Here is a 12,241-nt window from a genome sequence, read left to right as displayed (position 1 = left end):
CGCCCCCGACTGGGCCAGCCCATCTTCGGCTCGCCCCCAACTGGGCCGACCAAGCTTATATTTTTTGTTTGAAAAAAAAATCTAATAATTGTTTATCTATATTTTTGAATTTCAGAACATTTTTTGAAATTTCGGAACCTGTTTTTCAAATTCCAGAATACTTTTTAAAAAAATCTGAAACATTTTGATAAAAATTCTAGATCATTTTCTCAAATTCTGGAACATTTTTTTAAATTGCGGAACATTTTTAAAAAATTTCGGGACATTGTTTCAAATGACGGAAAATAATTTCAAATTCCGAAACATTTTTCAAGTTCCTGATCATTTTTTCAAATTCCGGAACATTTTTTTAATTCCGGAACATTTTTTGCTAATCCAGAACATTTTTGAAACAAAAACAGGAAAAAAGGAAACATAAAAGAAAAAAAAAGAAAAAAATAGAAAAACTGATTTAGGGAATCTTCTAGAAAGTTCTCAAAACTGGAAAAAATCGACTGGAAAATTTTCCCAAAACCGACGTCCCTGTAACTGTTAATGGGCCGCCCAGATTATCCCCCGCTAGCGTTTTCTCCGTGCGAAGCCGTGGTAATTTGCCGCAACGCGCGGCAAATAGGGTTTTCCTTGCTTCTCGGGCGTAGGGTTCACCCTCGCACTCCTCTCCCCCCAGAAGCCCCAGTGGCCCAGTCGCGAGGCGAGACCGCACGAGAGACCTAACAGTCAGCGCTGTCGTTCGGCCGCCCGCCCGCTCAGCTCCCGTCTGTGACTGCCGGCGGCCGGCCCAGCACCCCGCGACCGCCGTCCCCTTGCCCCCTAGCCCGCCCGGTTGTTCCCTTCTCCTCGCCGGTCGCCGGCTCGCGCGCGGCCCGCCCTCTCTCCTGTTCCATGTTGGTGAATTTTCTTCTGCAGTAGGAAGAGGCAGTCGGGTTGGGTACGAGTAGAGGAGATGGTGTTCGGACAGGTTGTGATCGGGCCACCAGGCTCCGGCAAGACCACCTACTGCAACGGCATGTCCCAGTTCCTCTCCCTCGTGGGAAGGTATGCAAATACCTGCACCCTTGCTATTAACCTAGCTAGTACTTCATCACTACAAGCTGCTTTCCTGACTTCCAGTGCTAGTTTTTATTTTTCTGGTCCAACGCTTGGCCTCTTGTTATGTTCAGTTTAGTACTCCGTATGTTATAAGTCCTTTTTCTGATGGGAGGGTAGACATTAGGAGAACGAGGCGTGGTGTACAATTTTCCTTCCAATGATTGGGCTCCCAGTGTTATCTCTTCCTGCAGCTGTGCCAGTTATTGTCTTCCTGATTCACAAGGTCATAGTGCTTGATTGTTTGTTGCAGGAAAGTTGCGGTCATCAATCTCGACCCCGCGAATGATGCATTGCCGTATCCTTTGCTCGTTGAGCCTTGAAATGATCTTTTCCCTTGTTCGTTTACCATGTGTTGCCATCGGGCTCAGCAGTTACACTTAAAATGAGTCCTTGACAGTGGTATTTAGATATGAATGTGCCATCAACATTGAGGACCTCATAAAACTTAGTGATGTCATGTCTGAGCATTCGCTTGGTCCTAATGGAGGTTGATCCGATGCTCAAGAATCAAGTGTACCTGTTTTATTTCTATCCTTACTTATGCTGTGCTATTGATACCTTTGTCAGGGCTTGTGTATTGCATGGATTACTTGGAGATGAATATTGACTGGCTTGAAGAGAAACTGAAACCTTTTATTGAAGGTGAGTGCGGAGTGCCTTTCTCCGAACCTCGCTCGGGTGCTGTAAAAGCTGTCGTTTTGGTCCAGGGTAGAGTTAAGATCTTGAGTTTTTGAGTAGTATCTGTACAAATATTTTGATTGGATACTTAGATCATAGCTGTGAATTTTCAAAAAATGTACTTTCACAGTATATGAGTTCTCTTTGTATTTTATTATATACTGTAATAGAAATTGATAGTCAAAGCTGTATTTTAAAGACCATGTCCATGCCCAAACAACAGCTTTATGATAGTGAACCAGAGAAACTGGACTTTTTTTCTTTGGCTGTAATATCCATAAAATTGAAGATCTTTTTAAGCACTCATGTCTACTAGATAGAAAGCAGGTTGACCCAGTTCTATCCATAACTAAGCCGCCAGATTCTGTTTTGACATTGGAGTGCTGGGAACCTTTGATGAAAATTAATAATTCCTTATGGAACAATTGAAGAATAAACTAATAAGTCGCTTATACAGATCAAGCTACTTTAAAAATGGTCAACTCACTTTGCTATGACCTTGCACGGAACCTTTTTGCTATTCCAAATTACAGTCGTGAATAATCTGCAACCGTGGTTAATATCATAGTAGAGGACTATTACAGCAGCTACACACCAGTGCTGCATTGCTGCTTAACTTGCACTACTTCCCATTATGAATTGCTGAAGGTTGGTGATTGCTGCAGATCACTATTTTTTATTTGATTTCCCGGGGCAAGTGGAACTTTTCTCCCTTCACACAAATGCAAGGAATATCATCAATAAACTCGTCAAAAAGCTAGACTTGCGGGTACATGCATGTTTTCAGTTAAATTCAAGTTATTCTGCTAATGTATTTCATTACCCACTTGTTCTTGGTATTTTGCAGCTGACTGCTGTGCACCTTGTTGATGCTCATTTATGTTGTGATCCTGGGAAGTATGTGAGTGCTTTGCTTCTTTCACTATCAACAATGCTACACTTGGAGCTACCACACATCAATGTTCTATCAAAGATTGACCTTATTGAGAACTATGGAAATTTAGGTATTGTGCTTGTCTGCAGCTGCCTTTAGTTTCGCAAATATTTCAGCTGTAGTTGTTACTCACTTTCTTTATTATCAGCATTCAACCTTGACTTCTACACTGATGTCCAAGACCTGTCCTATTTGCAATACCATCTTGATCAAGATCCTCGTTCTGCCAAGTACAGGTAAATATGACAACTAACAATTAACTTTAATTCCTTGGGTAAGGGGTGCGTACAGTCTGTATGGCACCTACTGAAAGTCATCCTGTCCAACTTGATAATATTAACTTTGAGCACCACTTGTTCCGGATCTCGATCCATGAGATCACTGTGTAGCCTTAGCCACACATCTTGACACTCTTCTTCACTTGAAGTCGATGTCATCACTTTCTGCTTTCGTGATAGCCAGCTTACTACGCTTCCACCAAGGAAATATGCCACGTCCGAGGTACTCTTACGGTCGTCCTTGTCACTATCACTATAGCCGAGTAGTTTCACCATCTCCTTCTTGCTCAACGACGAGGTTCCATTGAAGCATCAATTGGATTGCAATCTCTCATGCCACAGTTTTCAAGTACCTTCCTTGTGTATGCCTCCTCACATAGTGTGATCCCTTCCGGCTTTTGATGTACCTCTGGCCCGAGGTAGCAACTCAAAAGACCTAGATCATCCATCTTGAAAAGCTCCTTCATTTGTAGCTTGAACTTTGCAATCACCTCTTCATCTGCTCCAGTAATCAATAGATCGTCGTCGTAGATGCCAACTAGTAGACGATCCCTTCCTTCACCTCTCTTGTACATTGCATGCTCCAGTGGGGCTTTCTCAAATCCAAGAGAAATCATAGTCTGATCAAGTTTAATTTTCCACGCCCGAAGGTCTTGCCGTCGCCCATACAAGACTTTGTGTAGCTTCAATATCTCGTGTCCTTCTCCCTCTTTGATGAAACTCGGTGGTTGATTCACATACACATCTCCTTCGTTCAAAACCGTGGATTTTACATCCATGTGATGTATCTTCCATGATTCTTGAACCGCGAGAGCGATGAGTAATCTCATCGATTTCATCTCTGCAATGGGAACAAACACTTCTTCGAAATCCACACCTGCCTCTTGTATGTATTCTTTGGCCACTAGCTTCGCCTTGTGCTTCACACAATTCCCTTCAGCTTCTTTCTTGATCGCAAATTCCCACTTGAGATCCATGAGTTTTTCATTGTTGGGAAGATCCACGAGCTCCCATGCATTGTTGTCGTGGATGGACCCCAACTTCTCCTCCATCGCATGACGCCAACACTCCTTCGTATTTGCGCCTTCAAATTTCGCCGATTCCTCGGCGCTTGCTAGACACCGTTGCCTACTCCCTTCGATCTTTACCGGGTCAATAGTCCAAAGAGTATCCTCCGAATATGTGTGTAACACCGGTAGTAGCTTTATAGATATAGGTGATGGTGTCCTTTCCTCCTTCACGGGTATCAGCGTTACCTTGCCGTTCTTGCCTCCCAGCATTGCACTGCCCAAGTTTGGCAAAACTGCACTTGACAAGACCTTTGATCTTCCTCCCAGCATTGCACTGGCCAAGTTTGGCAAAACTGCACTTGACAAGACCTTTGATCTTCCTGGTAGATCAGCAGCCCGACCTGCGCCACCAAAACCAAGCTCAACTCCGCATGGACTTTCCGGTAGGATTATTGGGTTGCACCTCACTTCGGGCCTGCTGGAAAGGTCCGCTGGATAGTTTCTTTGTGATAGACCAAGCCCACCACGTTCACCTCCTGGCACTCCTTCTCCTGCTGGACTAGGTTGGTTGCAACCTGGTTCTTCACTTATTGGTCCATGTGTTGCCTCGTCTCGTCGTATTGGTTGACTGCTTTGAAGGCTCCAAGGAACATCTCCCTGTTGTGCCAGCCTGTGGGCCTCGCATCGCCGTTGCTGGCTCTGGCTCTCCTGGCTGACCACCACGTCGCCTGGTCGAGTGCACGCAACACTCGTTTCACCAGAGCAATCCGCCTTGCCATCCACTGAAACGACGCGATTCTCATCAGGTTCGAACGACATAGCTCGTCGTGTGCTATGGTTTTCTGGCACCATCACAGGTGTGTAGTGTCCGTCTGACACCATGTCTTTGTCTGTTACCTTACAACATGACAAGGCTGGTGCGCACATGCCTACTTTTACATCAACATACTTTGATTCGTGGTCTTCAGGCTCCACGTACGCCGAAGTGACATTCGTGTCCGTAGCATCGACACAAATTTCAGACTTATGCATCGCGTCAGTAGCTTCGACACGAATTTTGGAATCACCCCTCATGTTTGTAACAAGGCCGCTTCTCCACGGCCGAGCGCATGCAATGAGCGCTTCCTTCGCTCCAGCAAAGATAGCACTTACACCCGTAGCATTGGTGTAAGTTTCGGAATCACCCCCCGCATCCATAGCACCGACACGAGTTTCCGAATCATGATCTTGAATGCAAACTTTTCTTTCACGGAGCGCGGCAATTTCTTTAGCCGACCCTTGAAGAACTGGATCCTCCTCGTCCACGAGTTCACACATCAACATCATGTCACCTTCATATCCTTGCTGGGCCATGAGCGCCTTCTCCTTTGGGGGATTCTTGCACTCCGACTTGAAGTGCCCCATGATGCCACAATTGTGACACTTGATCTTGCGCTTGTCGAACTTCTTCTTCTTCGGAGCGCCATCACTGACGTCCTTCTGACTTTGTTCGTTTGGCACACGATCTTGGCGAGCGTAACTGCTAGAGCCCTCACCTTCTCTCCTTGAGTCCAGCGCCTGCCACTGAGCCCGCGTGAGCATGACATGCTCATCATTCCTCCCGTCCCCGAGACTGTACCGCATACGCTCGTCGTGAGCCTTGTAGCGTCCGACGAGATCATCAATGGACAGGGTCGCGAGATTGACGCACTGCTCGATCGCCGTGACAATTTGCAGGTACCGGGGAGGAGCCGCGCGCAAGAACCGACGGACAACCGAGGCCTCCGTGAGGTTTTCTCCAAGTGCGCGGATCCGATTGACGAGAGTAGCAACCCGTGAAGCGAACGCGTCCATGGACTCATTGTCGCCCATGACCAAAGTCTCATAGTTCCTTAAGAGAGTTTGGAGATTGGCTTGCTTGACGCGGTCGTGTCCCTCGAACATGAGCTCCAAGGTATCCCACACCTCCTTCGCCGTTTCTTTGGCGATCAGGTGTTGGAGGACATCCATCGACATCACCGAGTAAATCGCCGATGCCGCCTGCCGATCCTTCCAGTGCTCGGCTCCCCCCTTCTTGAAAGCGTCGCCTCCTGGATCGACTGCGTCCCACAACACGTTGGCGCGGAGACCACACTCCATCAGTGCCTTCCAGACCCCGAAGTTCTCGCGGTCAAATCGTGGGTATGACGAACTCGCTGGAGCAGCAAATACTTTAGCCGCACCGGAGTACGCCGCCAGCTGCTTATCCTTGTCGTCCTTCGACATGATCTTCCGTTACTAAAAGATCAACCTTGCTCTAGATACCAATTGTTGGCCCAGATCCGACGCCGAGTACTTTCCGGCGACGGTGACGATCGACGACGAAGACGAACCACTGGCTGAACTCGACGGAGTATTTTACGTCGAGATGTACTGCACCAACATAGTACAGCTAGCAAGCTAGCAAGCTAGCAAGCTGCTTGATCGATCCGAAGCATCCCACGCACGTAGCCGGCGTATAGCAACAGGCTCGTATCGAGCCTGGTTCTTTTGTTTATTGATCTCAACTCTTGGTTCTCTTACAACGCAGGGGTACATGGATATTTAAAGGAGATAAGCTAATCCTAAACTAGTCCTAGTCCAATTACAAATCCTATGCTAGGTGACTGTTCCGGTTCAACACGAACTCGGACGCCGTGGTTAACTCCAACAATATGGTGCTCAAAGTTGACAGCGGGTCTATGTTTTTTCTACGCGAGGATCCAGTGCGGCATGATAGGAGCAAGCACATTGATACAATGTATCACTATATGAAGAACCGCGTGGAAGAAGAGAAGGCGAAGGTCAACTACAATCGCACCGATGATCAGTTGGCGGACATCCTGACCAAGGCTTTAGATTGGGAGAAGTTCTTGAAGGTGCAAAGAAGGATCGGCGTCGAAGCTGTAACGTAACGACGTCGTGTTTAGGGGGTGATTGTTGGAGTTAACCACGGCGTCCGAGTTCGTGTTGAACCGGAACAGTCACCTAGCATAGGATTTGTAATTGGACTAGGACTAGTTTAGGATTAGCTTATCTCCTTTGAATATCCATGTACCCCTGCGTTGTAAGAGAACCAAGAGTTGAGATCAATAAACAGAAGAACCAGGCTCGATACGAGCCTGTTGCTATACGCCGGCTACGTGCGTGGGATGCTTCGGATCGATCAAGCAGCTTGCTAGCTTGCTAGCTGTACTATGTTGGTGCAGTACATCTCGACGTAAAATACTCCGTCGAGTTCAGCCAGTGGATCGTCTTCGTCGTCGATCGTCACCGTCGCCGGAAAGTACTCGGCGTCGGATCTGGGCCAACAAACTAACAATTAACTTTAATTCCTTGGGTAAGGGGTGCGTACAGTCTGTATGGCACCTACTGAAAGTCATCCTGTCCAACTTGATAATATTTAGCTATTTATCTTATCCCGGACCTCGTGCAAGTGGGAGCTACGTGCACCGGGCTGCCCTTTTTTAGTCCTTTAGTAAGCATCGCCAATTCGCTTAAAAGCATTATAAAACATAACACAGCACGGATTTGTTATTGTTTTCCCTTTTAAATTGGGTAAACATTCTTAAGATACAATTAATGTACTTGCACAAAAATCTAGGACTCTCCCTGTTCAGGTAAGATAGCGATCTAATGTAGTAATGCACTTGCACAATAACACTCAGAAGTTGCTAGGGGATCTCATGCATCTTGAGTAGACTAGTGTTGCACTGTCAAACATTATGAACCCTTAAACGCAGCATTATGAACCCTTAAACGCAGCAACCTTTGGAATTATTCACGGAAAACCTGCAATGTTGGTGATCTTATACTTGTGTTAATTGTGATATGCTATTTTTAGGCTTGAGGTTTCTTAGAACCTTTTGTATTTTGCTGACAGGAAACTTACGAAAAAGCTATGTGATGTGATTGATGATTTTAGCTTAGTCAATTTTACAACTTTGGACATCCAGGTCCGTACTGAAACACTTTATTATTTCAATTCAGTTCCATGTTGGTGAACTGGTTGGTGCATGCAATTCAATAGTCTTAATTCGTACAACTTTTGCCTCTAGGACAAAGAAAGTGTTGGTAATCTTGTGAAGTTGATTGACAAGAGCAATGGCTATATATTCTCTTCTATAGACAGCAGCGCTGTTGAGTTCAGCAAAATTGCAGCTGCGCCTCTTGACTGGGACTACTACAGATATCCTTTACTGCCTCTTGTACTAACTTATTCAAACAAGCATTTTTTTGTCCCATTACTTATATGCTCTTTAATATGGTAGCCTACTTCTGGCATTGAGTGTACATGTATATTGTGGGTCCTGTTAGTTCATTCCATGCTGAATAGCATTTGTGGCAACTGGCAAGTATATGGTGACTAGACTAGATCGCTAGACAACGAATCTGATATTTTAGCTCAATATGTAGGTGTGGTACCACTACTCTACTAGAGTATACACTCTATGATTTGCTACGGTGGTTTTTATTGGCAATGAAATGCTCCTGATGCACCATTATCCATGCCAAGTGCTTACACACTCTATTTTTCCTTAACATATATGGTTACAACAGCGGCGGTGCAGGAAAAGTACATGAAAGATGATGAAATCATTCAGAAAACAAGCGGGATGCAATGAGATCGACATTCACTGGCGCCAGCTGCTGGTTAAACGCTTCACTGGCGTAGACCCGAGCTCGTGTTTACTAGGACAATGTGGATGTTGCCTGAAGTTTCTTGCTACCCCCTAGATGTGTAGAATTTCGTCTTCACCTCTGGGGCGAAGGTAGTATGCTGGGAAACTATATGGCAACTTGGCAAGTATACTTGTTTCTCGTGACTTGGTTGATTTCAGCATGTAGGACTAGTAGAAACTCAACAGCACCTGTAGTCTGGTCTCGTCGGTCTGTATTTCTGTACTATGGTAGAGTTGACGGTATGCAATTATATACCAAGCACCTAACCATTTGGCCGTTGACCTTTTTTTTTCCAATTGTTGGGCGTGGGCCACTGACCAGCAGTTAGCCGCTTATAGTGGTGTTCAGATCCAATCTCAGATTATCACAACAGAAAGTACGTTGTCTCAAAAAAAAAAAAAAAACCACAGAAAGGACGCTGGTGCCACCGGATGGATCGAACGTGGTACAAAGGATATACGATGGTAAGGCAGGTTACGCCCGTTGGAGTGGATGGCAGGCCACGTACAGTGTACTGTGCACAATTGCTGACATAGTGTAAATCAACGTGTGGTTGGATGGTTGGAGGAATAATGGTATCCTCAACCCATCAAAGTTCGATGATATTACACATCAGTTTCTCAAAGGTGTTTATAGGGGTAGGATGTGCGTGTGTGTGCTTACAGGGATGAGTGTATGCACATGTATATGAGCGTTTGCGTCTGTATTGTGTTTAAAATACACCCTCTAAACTAACATCTGTAACATGTTTGGTTGTTCGCATCTAGTTTTTACGCATTAGGGGATAGCTTAGCGCACGGTGTTTGGTTGCCTGCATTGTCTGAACACACAAATAAGCATGTTGTTTGGTTGCCTACGCACTGTAAGGTGTGCTAACCTTGTATCCTATATGGTGAGGTTACCTTACACATGATCACATCTACCACACCAACAACACAACACTGCAATAGCGAGGGACTGACTGATGACGATGAAGTTCTTTACTCTAAGGCGTGGCGCCTCCTTGCCAACTTCAACGTTGCCAACTTTAACCTTGCATGTGTGCTTTCTTACATAGTTGGCGTAAGCTTTTTCTGCCGCCTGCCTAGTCTTAAACCCTCTATGGCTGATGTTGTTGTACGATGCAACTTGTTCATTGCAAACTTCTCATGAATTGTAAACCCCTCGTGTCATCCGGATGAACACCGCATACCATTTGTCCTAGGAACGCACAAGAGCAACAATTGAAGCAGCAAGCAAAACAACAATCAAGAAGGAAGCAATGGAGCAATCAAGCAGCAAGTAATGGAGGAGAAGTAGTAAGCATGCATGATCATATGATCATATGACATAGCAAGTTCTAACCTAGCACTAATATGGTGTCATCCTACCACCACATCCAAAAGAGGGTGTCATCCTATCACCGCAAGTTCACGATCATCATGAGGGGTGAGTATATACCACCCCAACAAAATATACACACTATGAAACAATTTTCAAGCCCTAGCTTCACAAAATATACACCACCATTGCCATCGCCATCGTCGTTGACATCGGCATCGCCATCTAGGATCATGCATGCGGTAACGAGCAACAAGTTCTAGTAGTAGTGCTTGCCCAGCTAGCTCCTGAGCCAGAGCGCCCCGTGGGCGTGTGCCGTGGCAACAAATCCAACACCATGGGCCTTGTTGTCCAACTGGTGGCTCAGAGCTGCCATGAGAGCCTCATTGTTGAAGCCTCCTTGCTCCATGACGACGCTGTACAGGTCAGGATGGACATTAGGGGTCTTGATCTTCCTAACTACAGGTGCCACCTCCTTCACGACCGTAGTCATGTTGGTGAAGACACTGTTGTCCTTCTCCATCAGGCCACTCCTCTCCCCCTTTCTATTGACCACAAATACATGCTCAAATAGCTTGTCAGGGCCATCAAGGATTGCCTCTACGTCCGGGGTGCCTGGGATGCTTGGCGGTTGCTAGGCCGAAGGAGAACCGAGAGCCTCACCGGAGCCCATGGCATGCTTGCAGGTTGCTAGGCCGAAGGAGAAGATGTGTTGCATCTGGTTGTAGTTCTGGATGGGTGTGTTAAGGACCTCAACGTCTTTGGGGTGGTCCTAAGAAAGAAGCACAAGCTTTATTATTGTGAGTAGGCAATGGTTGATAGTGTGAAAAACAAGGGGATAGTGAGTTAGCCGCGACATGGCCGGTGTAGTGCTCTGCCTCCACAACGATAGAGAAAATGCTCTGATTCCATGGGGCACCGCTAAGGTCTCTAACCTTGGACACCTGGATCCATGGAGCTCTCAAGTTCCTTAGGTGGTTGTACGCCTTGGTGGCGGTCACTCAAACACCTGGTTCACAACGGTGTTCAAGTGCACCTCCTTGAAGCCCTTGACAGTCCTAACCCCACTAGAGATGAGCTCACACATCTTGTTCAACATGAACGTGGACATGAACGATTGCTACTTCATGTTGTTCCCCCTGCCATCCTTCTTGGCCCTCAGTGCAGGGGCATCAGAAGTGGCAGTTGGCTAAACGAGCACAACTGGCACAAAGATAGAAGCACCAGGTGATACCTCAAAGACCTCTGAATCAGGAGGCATGTTCCGATCGAGGAGGGGTTGCGAGTCCTCGATATAGGAGGCCGCAAACTCACTATCGGACAGAACAAGGGTCTGACTAAGATCTTGTGTCTACATGGTCATGTCCTCAATCGTATCACGCATAGACAATAAGCATAGCACACACATCACCACAACATCACAACCAGACGATCTATGGAAAGGTAGCATACATGACAACTAGACATGAACCCATCACAAATAGCTACCACAACATAAGAACTAGCTATGAATCCATTGTGTTCATAACAAATAGCTACTCTAGAATGCTACAAATCCTATACAACTAGCTGTGAATCCATAGTGTTCATCACTGTCATACTATTCTAGCTACACGGATCCAGCAAAAATAGCTACCACTACATCAAAATCTAGCATCTGCTCACAGGTCAATGCAAGAATCAACCCTACCACATGCTTGAACATCTAGCCCTACAACCACATCCTCTTAGATCTGAATGAACACGGAGAAAGAGGTGATTGAACTCAGAGAGGCCATGGTTGCAGCTCGGGGGACGCGGGAAGGGTTGGAGAAGTGGAGGACAGGATTCGTCACCGTCATGGACCGTTGACCGATGAAGGAGATCCGCTTACCTGGCCGTGGGAGCCATTGTGCATTGGATACAAAACTCGAAAGGGGGGAGAAGGGTGGCATGGCTTTGGGCAGTGAGAGGATGGGGGCTAAATAGAGCGACCGAATCGACGGGAGGTGAGCTAAAATCCTCGTGCCGATTTTCCAGAGACACGTACCTCCTAGCGCCATCTCCATGGTCGGAGGAGCTGAGCTCTGCGTTCCCCTCCCCTGGTTCACATGAGACTCGCTCTCGAGAAACTATTAATCCGGGTGTAGCTCTTGGGCCTCGCTCGGAGTGCTTTAAACTTCGTGTCGTGCATGCCGACAATTTATGCAGGGTAACCAAACAACCCGTTTCCTTCCTGCACGGGCCTGATTAGGCCTTATGCGGGCAACCAA

At 46.4% G+C, this 12,241-nt stretch overlaps 1 protein-coding gene across 1 annotated transcript; it reads left to right on the top strand.

Annotated features, from left to right (window-relative positions):
• The first annotated feature begins 654 nt into the window (after positions 1-654).
• On the top strand, positions 655-8,950 carry LOC123444086 (GPN-loop GTPase QQT1). The gene is made up of 10 exons (XM_045120700.1): positions 655-1,035; positions 1,340-1,384; positions 1,497-1,576; positions 1,657-1,731; positions 2,433-2,536; positions 2,615-2,771; positions 2,850-2,937; positions 7,870-7,942; positions 8,045-8,175; positions 8,542-8,950. Exons 1-10 carry the CDS (start codon positions 944-946, stop codon positions 8,609-8,611), a joined length of 915 nt encoding a protein of 304 aa, XP_044976635.1. The 5' UTR covers positions 655-943; the 3' UTR covers positions 8,612-8,950.
• The last annotated feature ends 3,291 nt before the right edge of the window (positions 8,951-12,241 follow it).

The sequence above is a fragment of the Hordeum vulgare genome, chromosome 3H, assembly GCF_904849725.1.
Source record: "Hordeum vulgare subsp. vulgare chromosome 3H, MorexV3_pseudomolecules_assembly, whole genome shotgun sequence".
Classification (NCBI taxonomy): domain Eukaryota; kingdom Viridiplantae; phylum Streptophyta; class Magnoliopsida; order Poales; family Poaceae; genus Hordeum; species Hordeum vulgare.
The sequence above is the reverse complement of the archived record's forward strand: the minus strand, read 5'-3'. Positions and strand labels throughout refer to the sequence as shown.

Excerpts from the sequence above, each read along its gene's own strand:
- LOC123444086 (XM_045120700.1), top strand. The coding sequence starts at position 944 with ATGGTGTTCGGACAGGTTGTGATCGGGCCACCAGGCTCCGGCAAGACC. Across the intron at positions 1,577-1,656 it reads TTCGCTTGGTCCTAATGGAG|GGCTTGTGTATTGCATGGAT; the intron begins GTTGATCCGATG and ends TACCTTTGTCAG. Across the intron at positions 7,943-8,044 it reads TTACAACTTTGGACATCCAG|GACAAAGAAAGTGTTGGTAA; the intron begins GTCCGTACTGAA and ends TTTTGCCTCTAG.